Source organism: Tripterygium wilfordii, chromosome 5 (assembly GCF_013401445.1).
Source record: "Tripterygium wilfordii isolate XIE 37 chromosome 5, ASM1340144v1, whole genome shotgun sequence".
In the NCBI taxonomy this organism is placed as follows: domain Eukaryota; kingdom Viridiplantae; phylum Streptophyta; class Magnoliopsida; order Celastrales; family Celastraceae; genus Tripterygium; species Tripterygium wilfordii.
Window position 1 is genome coordinate 9,656,849 of NC_052236.1, and position 17,450 is coordinate 9,674,298.

The following is a 17,450-nucleotide window of genomic DNA, read 5'->3' on the forward strand; positions in this document are numbered from 1 at the left end:
TTCGTCTCCGCCTCTTGTGGCTTATTCAAGAGTTTTATGGCATTTTTTAGTGATTTTGCAATCAGATTTTTATTGTGTTCGAACTAGATCTACTCATACCCACCACAAAACTTGTAGATTTTGTTGTTTTCCTTCGATCTGTCATCATATCATTATTTTTGGCAGTTTCTGTGGTGATTTTCGTTCTAATGTGAGATCTGCAGACTGTAAGTGATATGTTATCTGTTTCAATTAATTTGATATATGTCATAATGTTATCTGTTTTATTAAAATGTTATATGTCCTTAATGAAATGTTATCTGTTTGAAGTTTCAAAAGGACCAAAATCGATAACATATCATAACAGATCCAAAACAGATATAATATCTACAGATTCATATTCGATTTCAGAAGAATATTGACATACAAAACATATATAATATTGACAGATACAAAACAGATATAATATCTGCAGATTCAGATCCGATTTCAGATGGAAAAAAAAGGGTTTGAAAAAGCAATAAAACCTCAAAGGTGATGCGCCTTGGTCTGTGGAGTTGATTTGAGGTGTTGATGGTCGTCGGCGTCGTCGTATTGGTCGGATCTAGCTCTTTTTCAAACGGTGGCCTTGATTTCAAGAAGCTTTTTCGACGACTAAAGTGATTTTCTACTGTTGGTGATGACTGAGCTTTGATCGGGCTGACCTAGAGCTTCATTTCGGTAGTTCATTAGTCGAAAATGATGGTCGGACGGCCAACTTTTTATATGATGGTGTAAGGAAGAAAGAGGAGGAAGAAGAAGAAGAAAGATGGAGGGTATTTTGGTAAGTTGTTAAGCTTTATCCTTTTTTCTAAAGTTTTTTTTTTTTAGATTGTCCTTGTTGGAATACAACTTTTATCCTTATGAATAAAAACCCCAAAAAAAAAAATTCCTCAATCTATACTCAAGAAGATGGGTGCCCTAACTCTTAATTTATAAGCCACTTTTTCTACTCAATCTACACTTAAGAGCATTAATCTCTCCTTCCTCTACAAGATTGCCTCTCTTAGTACAACACCCCACAATCTAGTGCAGCTTAGACTGTTATATACGATTATTAATGAGTCCGCACAGCAAGTTGTAGAATAGGATTGAGAATTAAGGAATTGTTAATTGCTTAGAACATGCTTATGCATGTGAGAATCAAATTATCAAAAAAAAAAAGAAATTTTAGTTGCAATTATGGTAAGATTTTTCAAATCTTAATTAATTATGGCAAGGTCTTTCAAATCTTCTGAGGGCATAAAAAATCTTGCTAGAGGTTGTGAGTTTGATTCTAAACATGTGAAGCCATTTTTAAGTGATTTGCGTCGGGTTTCTGTACAACTAACATATTAGGCAGATTTACATATGCCTAATCTAGCCCGAGTTTGGACTTAGTAAGTTGTAAGGGCACATATGCTGAGTTGTTCTCGGTTAGAAAAAAAAAATCTTCGGCTGCTGAAGGAAAAAAAAAAATCTTATCATATTCGGAACTCAATAGTCATACTCTAGGCACATTTGAGCTGATCCAAATAAAAAATAATAGGCCCCAGTTGCGTAGAGCCCGAAGTCCAACAACGCAGAAATTTGGATTAGCTATTCTTAAGTCGGTCTGGCCTTTTCACTTTCAGGCTTAATTAAAGTATTACTGGGTTGGGCCGTACATGATCTCATTTGCTGGGCCCATAGTTATCTCTCCAGGCCCATATTTGCGGTGAACTTTCAAGCTCAGAAACCCAGGAGCAGAAAAGCATAAGCGGAGCAAACGGTCTCTTCTCAGAAACCTTATCCACCACTTCTCCACCTCGAAAGGCCGAGAGAACAGCCATGGCGTCGTTGATAACAGGAGTCAGACCTCCACCAATGACTCCTCAATGCCTCAGTCTCTCTTCTCGCTTCTCGTCCTCCCAATCCTCAGCCCTAGGCCTCCCTCTTTGCGACTCAACATCTTCACTCTCGCTCTCTGCCACTCCTTCATCCTCCGTTCCTTTCGGTCCGTAAGCACGATTAATCATCTCTTTCACAAATTGTTTTCATACTGTAGTTTCGTTGATTTGTATTTTTTATATTGCTACAGTGTACTGTGGCCGAGGCGATAGGAAAACCGCGAAAGGAAAGCGTTTCAATCACTCTTTCGGCAATGTGAGTAGCTTCTCGTTCTATTTTAACCATATTTTTCTTTCATGCGAGTATTTTGATGGTGTTCGCTTGATGAATTCGGGTTCTGGTACCGATTGTGTTGAATTGTGGTAGGCGAGGCCTCGGGACAAGAAGAAAGGAAGAGGACCGCCCAGGGTACCGCTTCCTCCTTCTGCACCAAAGAAAGATCTGTTCGAGGACACCGACGTTGTTAGGATTGAAATTGACGAGTAGCTGTTTTCGAACTAATCAAGTATGCTTAAATACTGTCGTTTATTGTATTCTGTAAACTTTGAAGTGGCTTGTAAAGCTTCTCTTCGTCTATGGAAGTTGCTTTTATGAGTTTGCTGCTGATTACAGATTATTCATGCTAGTTCCTTTCTGTTGCTCATATCTGAATTACATTAGAAATAAATAACTTAATCCAAAAGCAGTATATCAATTCATGTTGTATATAATGAAAACTTGGAGATTATAAAGTACTGGAATCTTAGTTGTATTTCAAAATTACTGAGGAATTGGTGGAAGCAGGAAGCGCACATCTCTGTAGATATTTGATATAGAGAATTCTGCCAATCTGTAAACCAGGTATGGCTCAATTTTGTGTAACAATGGTATTAACTTGATTGGTCGTGTTCAAACCTTTGATGAGATAAGAAGTTTGATGTATAGAGTTGGAGGATAATAAGTAACTATTTACATCTCAACTAAGTCATTTTGAACTGCTTGCTTCATGAAATGTAGGGTTTTAGTATTGGTAACTATTTACATTGGAACCCTTAGAACTTTTCTCTGGAGGTTGGGAAGTTATAGGGAATATTTTGGGCAAAACCCATACTTTCTATCCCTGAAGTTTCCCCGAATTATCAATTCTATCCTTAAAGTTTAAATTTTATCAATTCTGTCCTCAAAGTTTGAAAAAAATATCCATTTTTGTCTAGACTTTATGTTTCCAGTGAGATGGTGCCGTTTTTGCTGACATGGCAGCTGGAGTGCTTACATGGCTTTTATAACTCATTTTGAGATTTATATATATTGCCACATCAGAAAATGAATTTAAAAATATTAAAAAGAAAAAAATCCTTTGTAAACACGAAAGACCACCAAATCCTAACTTTCTAATCTTATTCTAGAGCTTTCCATTGAAACCCATTTGCTAGTGAGCTTAGAAAGATTTGAAGATGAGCGAAAGGGATGTGCGCAGCTTTTGTCGTCAAATCGTCTAGGTGGAATATATCTCTTTCTTGATTTCATTTTGTTTGTAGTCTGGTGATTTTGTGTTACTATTGATATACTGAGAATGAGTGGGGTCAATATTGAAGACTTTGTCACTGATGAGGGTGCCATTGTTGAAGGAGATAATGTAACTGATTTTTCAGACGACGGTGATGATGAATTTGACGTTGACGAATTGGCAATTGTAGATGAAGATGATTTATATAGTTTACCTTCTGAGAATGAAGATGATGAAGAGGTGATGGAGATAGCCCACTCTTTTCCTGAATACAGACCTATGAATGATACAGAACATGTCTATAACCACCATAACTAAACATACCAGTATCAAACTAAACATACAAGTTTACCATAAAACAAAGACATTGAATCCAATGCAGAAGTAGCATTATGCATTGGGTGGTCTAGAGTTCTATTTCTTGAATGAGTGGGGTAGTTACGTACAAAGGGGTGATCTAGAATCCTATTTCTTGGAAACTTCTTTCTTCTCCTTTGCTTTATCTACTTCTCCAGCAGAAGAAGAATCATCATCAATCTCGATAAACTCCATTTTCTCCTTTTTTCTTCTTCTTCCTCTCCAGCAGAAGCAGAGTCCTCATCCAGATCAATAAACTCCACCTGTATGAACAAGAACAATGTATATAATTTACACTACATATATGTTTACTAAAATCATGTAAAAGCCAACAGATTACCAAGGTTGGTGAGTTCTGTCTGGCTGAGTACCCACAGAACCCACAAGTCTTCTTAGCTATCTTATGCTGCAAATATACAGCAGGAGTGTATGTGTTGGTGTGGTCAACATACATGTGCACACTACCATCTTCCACCCCCATCCATCCCATCTCAATGTAGTCTTCTTCATCCTCCAGCAACTTCAATCCATGACATTGTGCCCTCCAAGGCTTCCGATACAAGATTGCAACATTGTCAAAATCAATACCCAAACCGTTAATCCACCATCTCATCTCATCAGTACCCCACTCCTCCATCGTAATATCCATGCAAGTTTCTTTAGATCCCCCTGTGTATATCCCAGTTTCCACATCCAAAGTTCCTCTACAATGGACTGTCATAACAAATTTATGGTGCTTGTTCATCCTGCCAAACACAAACCCAACATAACATATAGTACAATTTACCCATATATACTCAAACATCTACGACCCAATCATATGTCAAATACCCAAATCGTTGATGACAACAGTGAAATAGATAGAGCTTGGTAGATAATCTAACCTGTTTGACGGCTTCTCGTTAACCCTATAACAGTCAAATACCCAAATCGTTGAATCGTCCTTCACTGTAGAAGATCTTCGGTCGCAGCATCGAAGCACAGAGGAAGATGAAGTTCGATGCGATAGTGCCCTAATTTGGTGGTCTTTTGTGCTTACAAAGGATTTTTTTCTTTTTAATATTTTTAAATTAATTTTATGATATATGAATCTCAAAATGAGTTATAAAAGCCATGTAAACACTCCAATTGCCATGTCAGCAAAAACCGGCACCATCTCACCGGAAACATCAAGTCTGGACAGAAATGGATATCTTTTTCAAACTTTGAGGACAATCGATAATTCTAGGAAACTTCAGGGATAGAAAGTATTGTTTTGCCGAATATTTTGATATTTATAAAATAGCTTTTAAAAACAGCAATGTATACTCATTGTTTGTTGAGTTTTTCTGATTCTTGGCCTTATTTTTCACTGTTGGCTGAACTTGGAATTTTTTTTTTCCTCGCATTAGTTCAGAAGTTTTTTTTCATAAGAATTGTAGTCATGTTGACAGATTGCACAATGATGTGAGATCAACTTTTCAATTGTGCTCCCATCTTTAATTTTCAATTGTTTGGTTAACCTGTTCCACAGGTTTAGTGCAAAACTGCCCCTCTTCAGCCAATTGCTCCATTTTTTTCTGTCCATATGAAAATATGAAATTATCTTCCATCTCTGGCTTAGCAAGAAGCCTGCATATCTTAATCCAAGGTACTAGATAAAAGGCCTTGGGTGGTAGAGGATTGTGAGGTTATATCCTGGTGCATTGCCTATTCTCTTAATAACTCTAGAAACCAGGTGATGGCAATTGTGCCCCCATTTATTTCCATTGAAAGTTGAGGCAAATTCCTGCAAGAAATCAACCAGAAGTGGATGATTTATATCAAATACCATAATTGCACAATTTAGTTGGTCTGACTGCTTAGCCATCTTATTCATGTTTTGTGCCCAACTGAATTCCTCAACCCTGCAAAATCCTTTAAAAGTGCAAGCAAGCTTTCCTCCTTTGTTTGTTGTGGGTTGTGCCTTATGAAGTCTGAGTAAACTCGTCCATACTTGCATAACATTGCAACCTTGATCATATTTGAAAGATTAATTGATAACGAATTACAACCTCGTCAGATTAGCAGTTCTGTACAAGTATGGAGGTGTTTACTTGGATGCAGATTTCATAGTTCTGAAAAGTTTCAAGGGTTTAAGAAATTCAATTGGAGCACAAAGTATTGATGTCATGTCTAACAATTGGACCAGATTAAACAATGCTGTTCTGGTCTTTGACATGAACCATCCACTTCTGCTCAAGTTCATTCAGCAGTTTGCCTCAACTTTTGATGGAAACAAATGGGGACATAATGGACCATACTTGGTTTCAAGAGTTGTGCAAAGAGTTGAAGGCCTGCCTGGTTTTAACTTCACAGTATTGCCTCCGATGGCCTTTTATCCTGACGATTGGAATCGGATTGGCGGGCTGTTTAGAAACCCAAAAAACGAGGCCATTTCGTGATGGATTAGAGCCAAACTGCTTCAGTTGTGGGAAGAAACATAAAGGATTCACCTATCGAACAAACAGAGTAGCAGACTCAGAATTGAAGAAGAAAGTGTCATCACCAGATTAATCTTGGATCACTGTGTTATCTGTGAAAACTTACATGGTTCATGAACAAAATTTCTCCCCCGAGAGTTGGCTATGTCTGCTGCTTGAGGGAAGATTCATAGATTTAACCTGAAGATACTGGTCAGGATTAATTAGTACTTTGAGTCAATAGGAAACCAAAAAAATTGATCAACAGGAAACCAAATATGCACATGTTTAATATAGTTTATCATGATTGAAATTTAACGAAATTTTACTATTATGATTGAAAATCTTATTGATTTAAAGAAATTTAATATTCTTATAAAACAATGATATTACTTGTTTGAGTGATCATATTACTTCTTTGAGTAATCATATATGCTCGGTTTGGTATGAATTTTCAGTCTTATGTGCCTAATATGATTTTTTCAGTTATGATTTCTATACTATTAATCAATGTGCAAAAACATAAAGCTCTCTCGTTTAAATCATCTATTTGACCAGTTTTTTTCAGTAGTTTCAAAAAATATCGACAATGGGAGAACTATCCACGTTGATTCTGAATATATATTTTTAATCCGACATAATTTCGAAAGATAAAACGTTTTGAAATTTGTTTTTAACATGATAAAACAGAATAAAATACGTTGTACAAATAAAGGTAATGATAAAACTGTCTTCGAATTTTTATTTTAAGTAAATTTGTGGAATTTTAAGGTTTAGTTTTTTTTTTCCTTTGACAATATTTTAAGGTTTTTTTTCCTTTAATGAAATCATTACTGATCTATAAACTGTGATCTATTGGTATTTAAACCTAATATTTATTGTGATATTAACCAGATCCTCGTCAAAATTGAGGTGGTTTGTCAATCAATTCTAGGCTTAGTTGCATTGATAATACCTTTAATCATATTGTCAAACAAATTCAGAATGGCAAATGCAAATTCAATTGTATCAAAAGCTGATCAACTGAAGATCAAATGGGCTTCTATAAGAAAGGATGAGTACAAAATGGACTGCTGGATCCTGCAATCTGCCATCTAAAGTATACGAAAAACTAGGGCAATGACAAAAATATAGCCCATCTTCCCATTTAAAGGTTAAAATAGAAGGATAATGAGAATTTCTTCACCTCTGTTGTCTGTATAAGCCGAATACTGCAAGCTTAAGGCGTCAAATTGGAGGTTTCAAATGGTCTTTCATGAAACACAATGCCCATCATTCTGTTTCTATGACTAGGAACTAGGATGGGCTTTGTGAACCAGGCGCTACGTGTTCCTTGTATCGTTTACTAGGACTAGATTGCGACAATCTGACAAAAGGAACCACAAGCAACTAAATTCAGCAGTATCTACATATACAAAGCTATAAATTTCAAAAATAAGTATTTCTCATGTGTCATGTATATTTATGCATATTTACAAGTACATAAACAACACCACCCCCGTGCACAAGACTCCGGTAGTGGGCGACTAGGCGAGGTCGGGGACATGTAAGATATAAATAATTTATGACTTAAGAAGTTGAGTGAAGTACCAATTTATACCTCTTTCAAACACACATACCAACACACAAACCCAAGCAGATTCTCTCACCCTTTTTCAATATGCCGGCACAATAACTAATTAACTATGGAGACATTGTTTTGTCCCTTAACAAAAAAACTAAAATATTCCCTAAATTTCTCCATGTCTAATTCAAAAGACTTCGCTGGCTTCAACAGGGCAAAGCAAGAAATCTTGAAGTTTGGATACTTAAGAACCTTAAGAAATTTGAGGAATTAGGAGTCAAGATTCCACAAGGTGCTTTGTTGGACACAGTAAACACCCATTTATCAAAAGTAACCACAGCGATGTCTCAGGTGACTTTCCTATAAATAAGTGGTTCAGATTTCACGGTAGTGCTAGATTGTGTATGGCAAAAGTATGCGCACGCACACAGAGATAACAAAAGAAATAACCTTCACCGGATGTTACCTTGGAGAATTTGCACGCTTCTGGACTTGTTGATTGACCAAATTGGAGGAGGTACTCCCAGTTTCAACTTCAGTTGTCTGGAAACATGCATCAAAACATATCAAATCATACCGTTCCAGGAATTACAACTTGAGATGATGATTATTACATAATATGATTCCAATTGCACAATTTTACAAATAATAGGTCATTCAAAGTTCAAAAAAGTGCACCTGGCCAAGAAAAACAGTTCCATCCCCATAACAAAGTCAGACTATGCCATTGAAATAAGTTCAAAACCAAATACTTCTTTGCAGATCTGCTGAAGCAGATAGCCTAAACATGTATACACATATGTGTACTTGCAAGAAGGCCCAAAAGGCCATTCCATCCCTGTTAGCAAGATGCCAACCATCTCTCCTTTCTATGAACACCAATTAAAACAAAACACAAACTCAAAAATGGCATAGCTGGATCCCAATAGGAAGAGGAAAGAGCATGCATTCATGACAACTAAAATAACACAATGCTCAGTTCCAAAGCACTGCAAATGGCTAATCAGCCCTTATATTTGGGAAGAAAAACAGTTATTCAGAAACATGGGAGTACTTGGATAATGGGTAATAAGACTGACCACCAAGCCTTACCTCTAAAAAAAAGAGTGAAAGGAGCCTGTAAAGGTGGCAGTAGTGGACATGAAACCAACCAACTTCCCTTTCAGTGTTTTAGTGCTCAAATCTTGGTGCGATACGAATTTCACGAAGGGGTGCCTTCTTTCCAGATAACCAACAACCTCTCATCTGGAAATTGCTCAGTCCGCATACCCTTTATCCAAGCATCACCAATGTTTTTGAACAAAGAAATCAAATCAACTATGAAGAGCCCACCTCAGGATTACCTTCATCGAGCAACCCATCTTGTTCATATGATCCAGGATTGACAGTGTCCCACAGAAATCCATTTTCGCTGCCAGATGAAAGCTTATTGAAATCTTTGTCAACAGCTCCAGAATGAGGTTTGATATATGCTACATATTTTTCTGAGCACAACAAAAACAAACAACGCATTACCACAACTTTATATAATATTGTCATCTGAAACCAAAATTAAGCACATGGGAGAGATAAAGCCCTAACTCCTTACATGAAATACCTATAATATTTATATCTCTGCATATAGCGATCCAGTGATTTTATTATTAAAGAAAGAATAAATTAAAAGAAGCCACTATAATTATGTGTAACACTCATCAGACAATGAGGAGACCAGCATATGAAACCTAACTTTTAGTAACCAAAGTCCACCCCAACCTACTTAAAAGGTCCATTGGGGCTGCTCAACTAATCAGCCCCCTTAGCCTCATCACTTCACATTCAAAAATATATATTCTGGAAATTATCTAAGCACGGATTCTTTGAGATCGCATCCAAGGAGGCAAGAGAAAAGCGAAACTATAACTATATGACGTTTCTCCTTCACAAAAGAAAAGACAAGTCATGACAGAAGGCCTAGAGAGATTTTACCTGCCAAGCTGTGAAGGGCAACCTCAGCTGCTGCTTGTTGAGCATCCTTTCTTGTCTTGCCCATTCCTACACCTATCTTTTCACCAGTAAACAAAACCTGTACACATAGAAATAAGATACACTTGTCAAATTACAAAGGAACAAAAAAAATTCCTTAGGCTTAAAAAAAATACAATCAATGCTTAAATATCAGTCCTGCTATTGCTCAAAAAGGACCGACTGTAGAAGAAAAAGGCTTTTGGCCAAGGTTTAAGGATATCATGGTAAGACAGTAATAAGGCATTTGGTACTTATGACTTAAAATGAATGACACAGAAATGATATTGTTTACCGTTGTGAGTATTATCATGAACAGTACCATGAACACGACGGCATCCTCAAAGTGATTAAAGGGCATTCCACAACATATCAAACAACAACATAACATCAAAGCAAATGGAGAAACCTAACCACTATCCAGTTGCATGCAACATGTGCTTCATAAGTTCAAACAGCAACACCCATTGAAGAAAAATGTTTGTGATTCTAATTTTGATCAACACATGACTATATTAGTCAATAAAATGAACCTGTGTGAGAACAAAACATGATATTAATTGATCAATGCAAGAGGTTTAACGATTATATTACAGTCAACAACATAAACCTGTATGCGAACAAAACATGATAGATGTTCAGACTTCAGATTATTAAGCTACCAGACACATACCCGAAAAAGTAAAGGCAGTAATAGAAACAAATTATTGACTGACCTCAACAGAAAATTCCAGATCCTTACTGGTGCTTAAAACAGTCCTAAATTCAACCTGAAAAGGTCACATATGTTTACACATTAAATTGACAACGTTTGTAAATTGTGCTCAAGATTGGCATTAATTGTTACCTTTGAGCTGCATCTTCGTCCAATTTCAAGTAAAACTCCAATAGATGAATGGGATAGCAAGATATTAGACTTTACAGCTTCATTCTGGACTTCTCTATAACTAGTAGACGCATGAATCTGAGATACACCAACTTCTGCAAAGAAAATTCATCAGAAATAGGGGTCCATATGGTTAGATCCCACTGAAAAATACAGCACTCCACTAAAACAAAAGGCATAAATGCTTGCAGGAGGTTTTGACCGATACAGATCATGCTGAGCATTCTAAGGATTTGTGTATGAAGGACTGGCTAGTTGTGAACAGCGTTATTTCCAAGTAAGAGTTATATTATGCATGTGTGCTTAGAAATCAAATTTCTTCAGTATACATCGTATTTCAATCTTAAATTGGACCAAATTCAAATATGTTTGTTCTCGTGCAAAATGGTAACAATCGCAAGTTCTTGAGGCTGATTCATGGTTAAATGCTTAATAATATGCAGCCAGTGAAACCCAATGAGCATGACCAAAACTAGGTAATGGTCTAAAAGTCGATCACAATTCCTCCATCTCCACGGCTGAACACACAAAAAATAAAAACCAAACATGGAAGAAAAATGGATTTCAATTCCAGTCATTAGATTCAAAGTGCATTGCATAAAACTGGAACCAAAGACCACTACAAGTTCCAGGAGCCATTGACGTAGAATCACAAAATCCAAGTAAAACTACCTTAAACATCCAAGACTCTAACACTACACAGTTCCCTAGGAGGCTGACCTCAACAAGTTTTTCAAGGTACCATCACCCCATGTCCATGACACTTCATCAGACTCTGTTAAGGGCCTTAAGGCAACGAACTGATGGATGAACAAGTTTCTGCAGGCCTATGACTCATATCTTTAGCACAATGCTTATTATCTTGCTAATGGACAAAAATTTCCACTAAATCTATGAAACAGGCTCTCTGTTAAAAATTGCATTAATTTCCGTAATGTTTAAGAAGTTGGCCGCTAATGGAAAATCATGCCACTGAAAAGGGTTGGACTGATCAGAGGTAAATCAAACAACCAATAATATGCATTCAGATAACTAAATAAATTATTTTCATACCTGATAGCTGATTGACATGAGGAAGACCTTGTTTGGGCACTTCATGTCCAGCACCTGCCTGGAGAAGTGGGCATGGATGACCAGATAGTCATTTTCAGAACTCAAAATAGGAGATGTATCAAAACAATGAAGTATTTTCTTGTAAGAATCTCAATCTAATTCATACGAACCTCTTCACCCTTTACTTGGGACAAGTGCAAGGGCAAATCAATTGAAGTTGAAGCTGCACTTGGACCAAATGAATTCTGAGGAATTCGCAGCTTTGATTCTTGAACAAATCCTGAAGGCCGATTGTTAAGCTGCACTCTGCTGGCGTCTTCTTCCAACCAGCCCCCATGTGGCTGGGTAGAGATTGATACTCGTGCAGGTAATCTAGATAGCAGAGGAGGTTGCCCTGAATTGTGACTCCTCAAATCCACACCATGCTTCATGGCAGGAAGTCTTCTCTTCATTTCATTGTCACTCTCCTTAATTAGAGGTCCGAGCAAACTTGGCTCTAACATGTAACGCAAAAATAAATTTCAGATTCAACTATAATTAAAACTCTGTGCAGTATAACAGGCAATCCATTCCAAACATAAATAAAGTTAATTCCATACTCTGAGATGGAAAGAGTGCAGTTGAAGATGCAGGGCCAGCAACATTTGGAATAACTGCAACAGCTGGCTGAGAGGTTTCAGATTTCAATTCAGGATTATTTGTCATAGATTGAGTCGGTGGTTCCATACTGTACTTCTCATCCTAAAAAATAGCAATGTAAGAGTGTAGGATCAGTTCTAACAAGTCACACACTCCTATTCCAGAGATACAGAAACCAAGAATTCTGAGGTTGAACCGCAGACTGAACCCCAAATACCAGCCTATCCACTTCGCTTTAGAGTGAAAAGCCAAACAAGGACTTAATGGTTCTTAGAAATCTAATTAATTGAAATTCCTCTAGTAAAATCATTAAAAATGTCTGGCAAGAAAAATGGAATGGAAATTTTTGAAATTAACACATAAGCATGCGCCTGAATGCCTTTATGGTTCATGCTCAGGAAGCACAGCAGTGTATATCCCACCACAAGCATAACAAATACAATATGCCAACCAAATCTTAACATGCTAAAATAGTCTACCAGTTTCCTGGGTACGCGGATTATCACTATATCTGCACCTATTGCGACAGTACACTGCTCAAGAAAGCGTCTCAAGCAAAAAAGAGAGAAAAGAAATGGGTGATCAACATGTGAATCATTTCTTAGTATGATTGTTCTGAACTCACCAACTGGTTTAACCTCCATTGAACTTCTGGACCATTCACACCCTCACTGATAGGGGCATTGCCATTTCCATTACGAACAAAACTTGCATCCTGAAGTTAGTAAGGCCGCATGAGCATATACAAATAAGAACACAAAATTACCAGTAAATTAAGCATCAACTATTTTCAGTTCAAATACCTCTGACATCAGAAAGTTGCTCACATCTGGAGCAGGAGGTAAATTGATTACCTCGTCTTCAAAGAAAACTTCAGAGATCCTTCTCATTAAAATCTCATCAAATTCCCTGAAGAAGATTATAGCATTACAAACAAGACTAATGTTCATCTCAAGTATAATGCGTCAAATAAAACATCAAATTAGTAAAAATTGCCACCACGTACTTGAAAAAATAACCTCTAACATTACATGCAACATTTCTTGCCACACAGAGCACTGGAACAGCATTTGCTATCTACAAAACAGAGGGAGGGGAAAATAAGACCCGATTAATAACTTAAATAGGAGAAAAATATTAGAGAAAAGAATGTAACTCAATACTAAATTCATAAAAGATAAGATTCAGTACCTCCGCCTGAGGAGCATAGTAAGGAGTGAATGCTGGAACCACATGAACTCGGGGTTGATCTTTGTCTTCCCAAACCTTAGAACGGTCATCAATCACCATCGCCATCTTTGGATGGCACGTACCATCTTGGAAGACATTTAGCAAAGATTTCCTCGAGCCTGATTTAAAATAAGGGGGATTACAAAGCAGCATAAGCATAGGTGATGTATGTTAAACAAAAGGAAACAACTTCACTACGTCAAGCTCCTGCCAACAATGATGATTTGCTAGAATCAGAAGCCTTAAAACATGCTACTAATGTACCACAAAACCCTAGGATTAAGTTAAGAAAAAGGTGACGGTAAACTCCACCCATGCACAAAGCTCCCGCAATGGGCGGAGTCGGGGACAGACAAGATATACGCAGACTTTACCCCCACATAATATCTGGAGAGGCCGTTTCCAGAAATTGAACTTCATACCTCTAGGTTGCACCTCTACAATGTAACCATAAAACCCTAGGATTTAGTCCATGCAAAATATATCCAATTCACAAATCGCGGATTTGAATAAATAAATTTGAGGTACTGATAGAGGCTTCATGTAGAGGGAAAAAGAAGTCAATCAAATAGTATGGTCCAGTACTTGCCTGATTTTACGCAAACAACACGGTCCATGAGTTTATTTGAATTTATAAGGTGCGCTTCTGGGTCAAGAAGCCTCCACATTTCCAAGGCATAATCTCTTTCGGCCATAGTGCAAACATAAACTTCAAACCTTTTCCGTCCTTTTGCAGTCAAATAACTTCTCAAATCTTCCCACGCAGGTCGTAACTTCACAAGCACACTGGTGTCTCGAATCTACATATAGGATACAGCTAACAATGAGAACGGCATTCCCTATTTTTATACCATCTATGCAGCCCCTCAATTGCAAATAAATGAATTGCAGAACCACAATTTTAAGTTAGAACATCATAATTATTTATAAGCAGATGTTTATCAACCTCTCTATTGAGCTAACAAACACAGAAATTCTTATTTTTTAAAATAAGCACATTTATTTTTATAACAAAATGTTTATCGCATATGTTTATGAGAGGGTAACAAATACCATGAATGCAAAAGTTTACCTTGATCATGACCACATAATTAAGTCATATCTCAACGTCTATTATAAACATAAAACCAATCACGTTCATGAATATTAATACAAGCTTTTTCATGAACACTAAAGGAGCTTGTATGTTCACCACATAAACGCGACAAACTATCTTCAAGAAATCTTACAGTCACCTTCTAATGTCACTAATTCACACAACCAAATCAAAATACATTTACTGAAACGCATGAAAAATAACCTAAATGGTGATAACTATATGAAAAAGTGTTATTTTCACCTCAGGATTGATACGAGTGAGTACAGTACCCCTCTCTGGCAATCGAATGACAGGCCGCAAAATCTTCTCCGGGTCATCAGAGAGTGGAGTAACCTCTTCCAGTTTAATCTTAAACACCTTTCCATTATCCACAACACAGTCGTTCTCAGTGTACTGCTTCAACAGCGCTCGATCATCCATGTAGCGTCTCATCTCAGCTGACATCCCTGCTATCCTCATCGAATCAGTTTCACGGGAAATCCACCCTCGTAGAGTCTCGATCCTGTCCTCAAAGGACTTCATGGTGTTCGCTACTATAAGTGTCTCATCAAGATCAAACACAATTGCAAGGCACCGCATATTCAGCATCCTCAAGCAAGAATTATAAAGATCTGCGCGCACGGAACAGCACCAAAAGCATGGAAACTTCTTCTGCTTACTCGGCATTGCAACTAAATGGATCTCCTCGTCTCCAACTAACACAACCGCCGTCTGTCACACCAAAAACAAAAGATCATCCACGGTAAACCAAACCAAACCAAACATCAAAATAACACTTCAACAAGGAATATACAAACACAATCAAAAGATGCGAGACCTTCAATTCATGAAAGCAAGACGCATGGAGATCGATCAACTGCTTCTGTTCCTGAGGCGACGAGGATTCCAGTTTGCAGCGAACAGAAAACGAAGAAATTGTCTGAAGAATTGAAAGAGGAGGACATCGGTCGCTGAGCGGGGATATGTAATGGATTCGAATCTCGTTGTTCGGGAACTGGAAATTCTGGTCCGTCACGGGGACATTATCAAGCTCTCCCAAACAGACATCCCCAAGATAGACAGCGGATTTAAACCCTAAACGACTCATCTAAAAGCCGCTCTCAATTCGAATTCAACGGCAAAATCGAAGAAATTACGGCGAACAGATGGTGAAAGAACCAGGCTACCAGTGTGCGGACAAATTGGCTTATGCGACGCCGTTTTCCTCTACTTGTTACCTCTTACTCTAACTCTATCAGGGCCAGGAGCTCCTGGGTTTCTCGCCCTCCGTCTCTGCGTCCTGTTTTCAATCAAGCAAGAGTGGGGCCGCATTTATAGGATAAAGGAATCGAGGCATCGGCTTAATTTATAGTGTTGGTTTTTGACTGAAATTACGAGAATACCATATTACAAGCCGGATAATAAATATTAAATATTGCCAGCGAATATACAAAGGTCTTGGCCCTTCGCGGGAACTCGTTAAGGGCTGTGATTCATGGTGGCCCACCTACAAGTTTTCTTTCATCGACATTTTTTTTTTCCATCTATATGTTTATGTGAGAGTGAAAAAAGACTACAATAGTAAAATATGTCTTAAATACTTGATTAAATAAATTAAGAGCAAAAAAAAAACATTAATTTGAGTTTGAAAATTGATGACGTTCAAAACGTTCTCCGATTTTGATGCCTTCATCGATGGTTGGGTCAAAGTCAGGATCATCTTAGTCGCTCTGCACAAGAAAATATATAAGCTATGGGGATCCCAAGGATGTGCTCAGAGGGACTTCTCTTATGCTTAAGTCAGTAAACAATCAAAAAGGGAGAGTGTTCGGAACTCTCTTCTCTCAATTTGCTATTAAGTATGCTAGAGCTTAAAATGTGCTTAGGCTTCGGCCTATGCATCTAATGTAATTTTTACCTGAGGCAGGGGTCCTTTTCATAGGGGCTAGAAGAGAGTAGTTACGGAAGATCACGGGTCTCTCATCATTAATGCAAAGATCATGGCTGAGTGGATCCATAATTTATTGCTTCCTTTGTAACTGATCTTCTTGTGGATCCTTTCACACCAAGACATAGCATCTTCATTAAACCGAGCATGTGTGCTCAACGGGATACCGAGGGTGGCTCTTCAGTCATGCTGAAGAGCTCTCCTCCTCACCCTACTTTGATGATCTTAGGGACTCTTGATCTTCGGAATATTGAGTATGTGTGCTCAGATGGCACACCGAGAGTGGCTATTCGGTCTTGCCAAGGAGCTCTCCTCCTTGTCTTCTTGATTGCTTATCCTAGGGTGCTCACCCTTTATGTTAGGTGTCAAGACACGTGGCAAGTTTTAAGAGGATGTCATTTTGGTATCATCAAGAGTAATTAAAGACAAAATTATTCTCATCGGTTAATGAAAATTACCATAAACTCTTTTTTAAAAATCCATTTTCTCTCTCTTTTCTCTCTTCTCTTTTTTTTTGAGAAAAAGGGTATTGCGTTAATTTGGAAACTTGTCTGTGGTTACAAAATAGATGGAGGACAATCGTCAATAAAACAAGCCATCCTCGGTATGAGAGTTTTCTTAGCTTGGCTAACGCATGGCTCATGGACCACGACATTGGTCGACCTCCTAACATGACTAAAAGAAGAGGAATGAAGTTGACGAGAGCAAACCAGAATATCAATAATGACATTGTTCTGATTAATCAATCCATAATTCTTATACCTTAAAACTAGATAAATATATATAAATAATTTTCTTTCTAGTCAATTAATCATTAGTAAAACAAATGTAAACAACTCTAGTGCATAAAGTTGGCAAAAGGGTATTTTTTTTTATC

The 17,450-nt window shown here is 37.5% G+C and overlaps 3 protein-coding genes, 1 non-coding gene and 1 pseudogene across 13 annotated transcripts; 2 read left to right on the forward strand and 3 right to left on the reverse strand.

Moving 5' to 3' along the window:
• The first annotated feature begins 1,744 nt into the window (after window positions 1–1,744).
• On the forward strand, window positions 1,745–2,496 carry LOC119998959 (30S ribosomal protein S31, chloroplastic-like). Its single transcript, XM_038846442.1, has 3 exons — window positions 1,745–1,993; window positions 2,078–2,142; window positions 2,254–2,496. Exons 1-3 carry the CDS (start codon window positions 1,828–1,830, stop codon window positions 2,371–2,373), a joined length of 351 nt encoding a protein of 116 aa, XP_038702370.1. The 5' UTR covers window positions 1,745–1,827; the 3' UTR covers window positions 2,374–2,496.
• A 1,375-nt stretch (window positions 2,497–3,871) lies between these two features.
• LOC119998727 lies at window positions 3,872–4,810 on the reverse strand. The gene is made up of 2 exons (XM_038846109.1): window positions 4,615–4,810; window positions 3,872–4,476 (listed from the first exon to the last, which is right to left on the reverse strand). Exon 2 carries the CDS (start codon window positions 4,473–4,475, stop codon window positions 3,906–3,908), a length of 570 nt encoding a protein of 189 aa, XP_038702037.1. The 5' UTR covers window position 4,476; window positions 4,615–4,810; the 3' UTR covers window positions 3,872–3,905.
• Window positions 4,811–5,748: 938 nt separating this feature from the next.
• On the forward strand, window positions 5,749–6,309 carry LOC119998603 (annotated as a pseudogene).
• LOC119998726 (RNA polymerase II C-terminal domain phosphatase-like 2) lies at window positions 6,024–15,924 on the reverse strand. 10 transcript variants are annotated; one of them, XR_005468286.1, is made up of 18 exons: window positions 15,464–15,924; window positions 14,887–15,357; window positions 14,137–14,347; window positions 13,509–13,666; window positions 13,324–13,394; window positions 13,121–13,226; window positions 12,943–13,032; window positions 12,278–12,419; window positions 11,849–12,174; window positions 11,679–11,736; window positions 10,587–10,720; window positions 10,456–10,509; window positions 9,704–9,800; window positions 9,068–9,219; window positions 8,202–8,278; window positions 7,358–7,537; window positions 6,299–6,372; window positions 6,024–6,204 (listed from the first exon to the last, which is right to left on the reverse strand). XR_005468286.1 is itself a non-coding variant. In XM_038846107.1 (16 exons), the coding sequence occupies exons 1-15, from the start codon at window positions 15,731–15,733 to the stop codon at window positions 8,198–8,200; spliced, it is 2,421 nt and encodes an 806-aa protein (XP_038702035.1). In that variant the 5' UTR covers window positions 15,734–15,924; the 3' UTR covers window positions 7,092–7,537; window positions 8,192–8,197. The 10 variants fall into 10 exon arrangements, 2 of the variants coding, with proteins under 2 accessions (XP_038702035.1, XP_038702034.1); XR_005468287.1 differs by having other exon boundaries at window positions 6,299–6,381; XR_005468285.1 differs by lacking the exons at window positions 6,024–6,204; window positions 6,299–6,372 and adding an exon at window positions 7,092–7,258.
• On the reverse strand, window positions 8,482–8,614 carry LOC119999192. The gene has a single exon (XR_005468366.1). It is a non-coding gene; the product is annotated as a U6atac minor spliceosomal RNA (small nuclear RNA).
• Window positions 15,925–17,450: the final 1,526 nt, after the last annotated feature.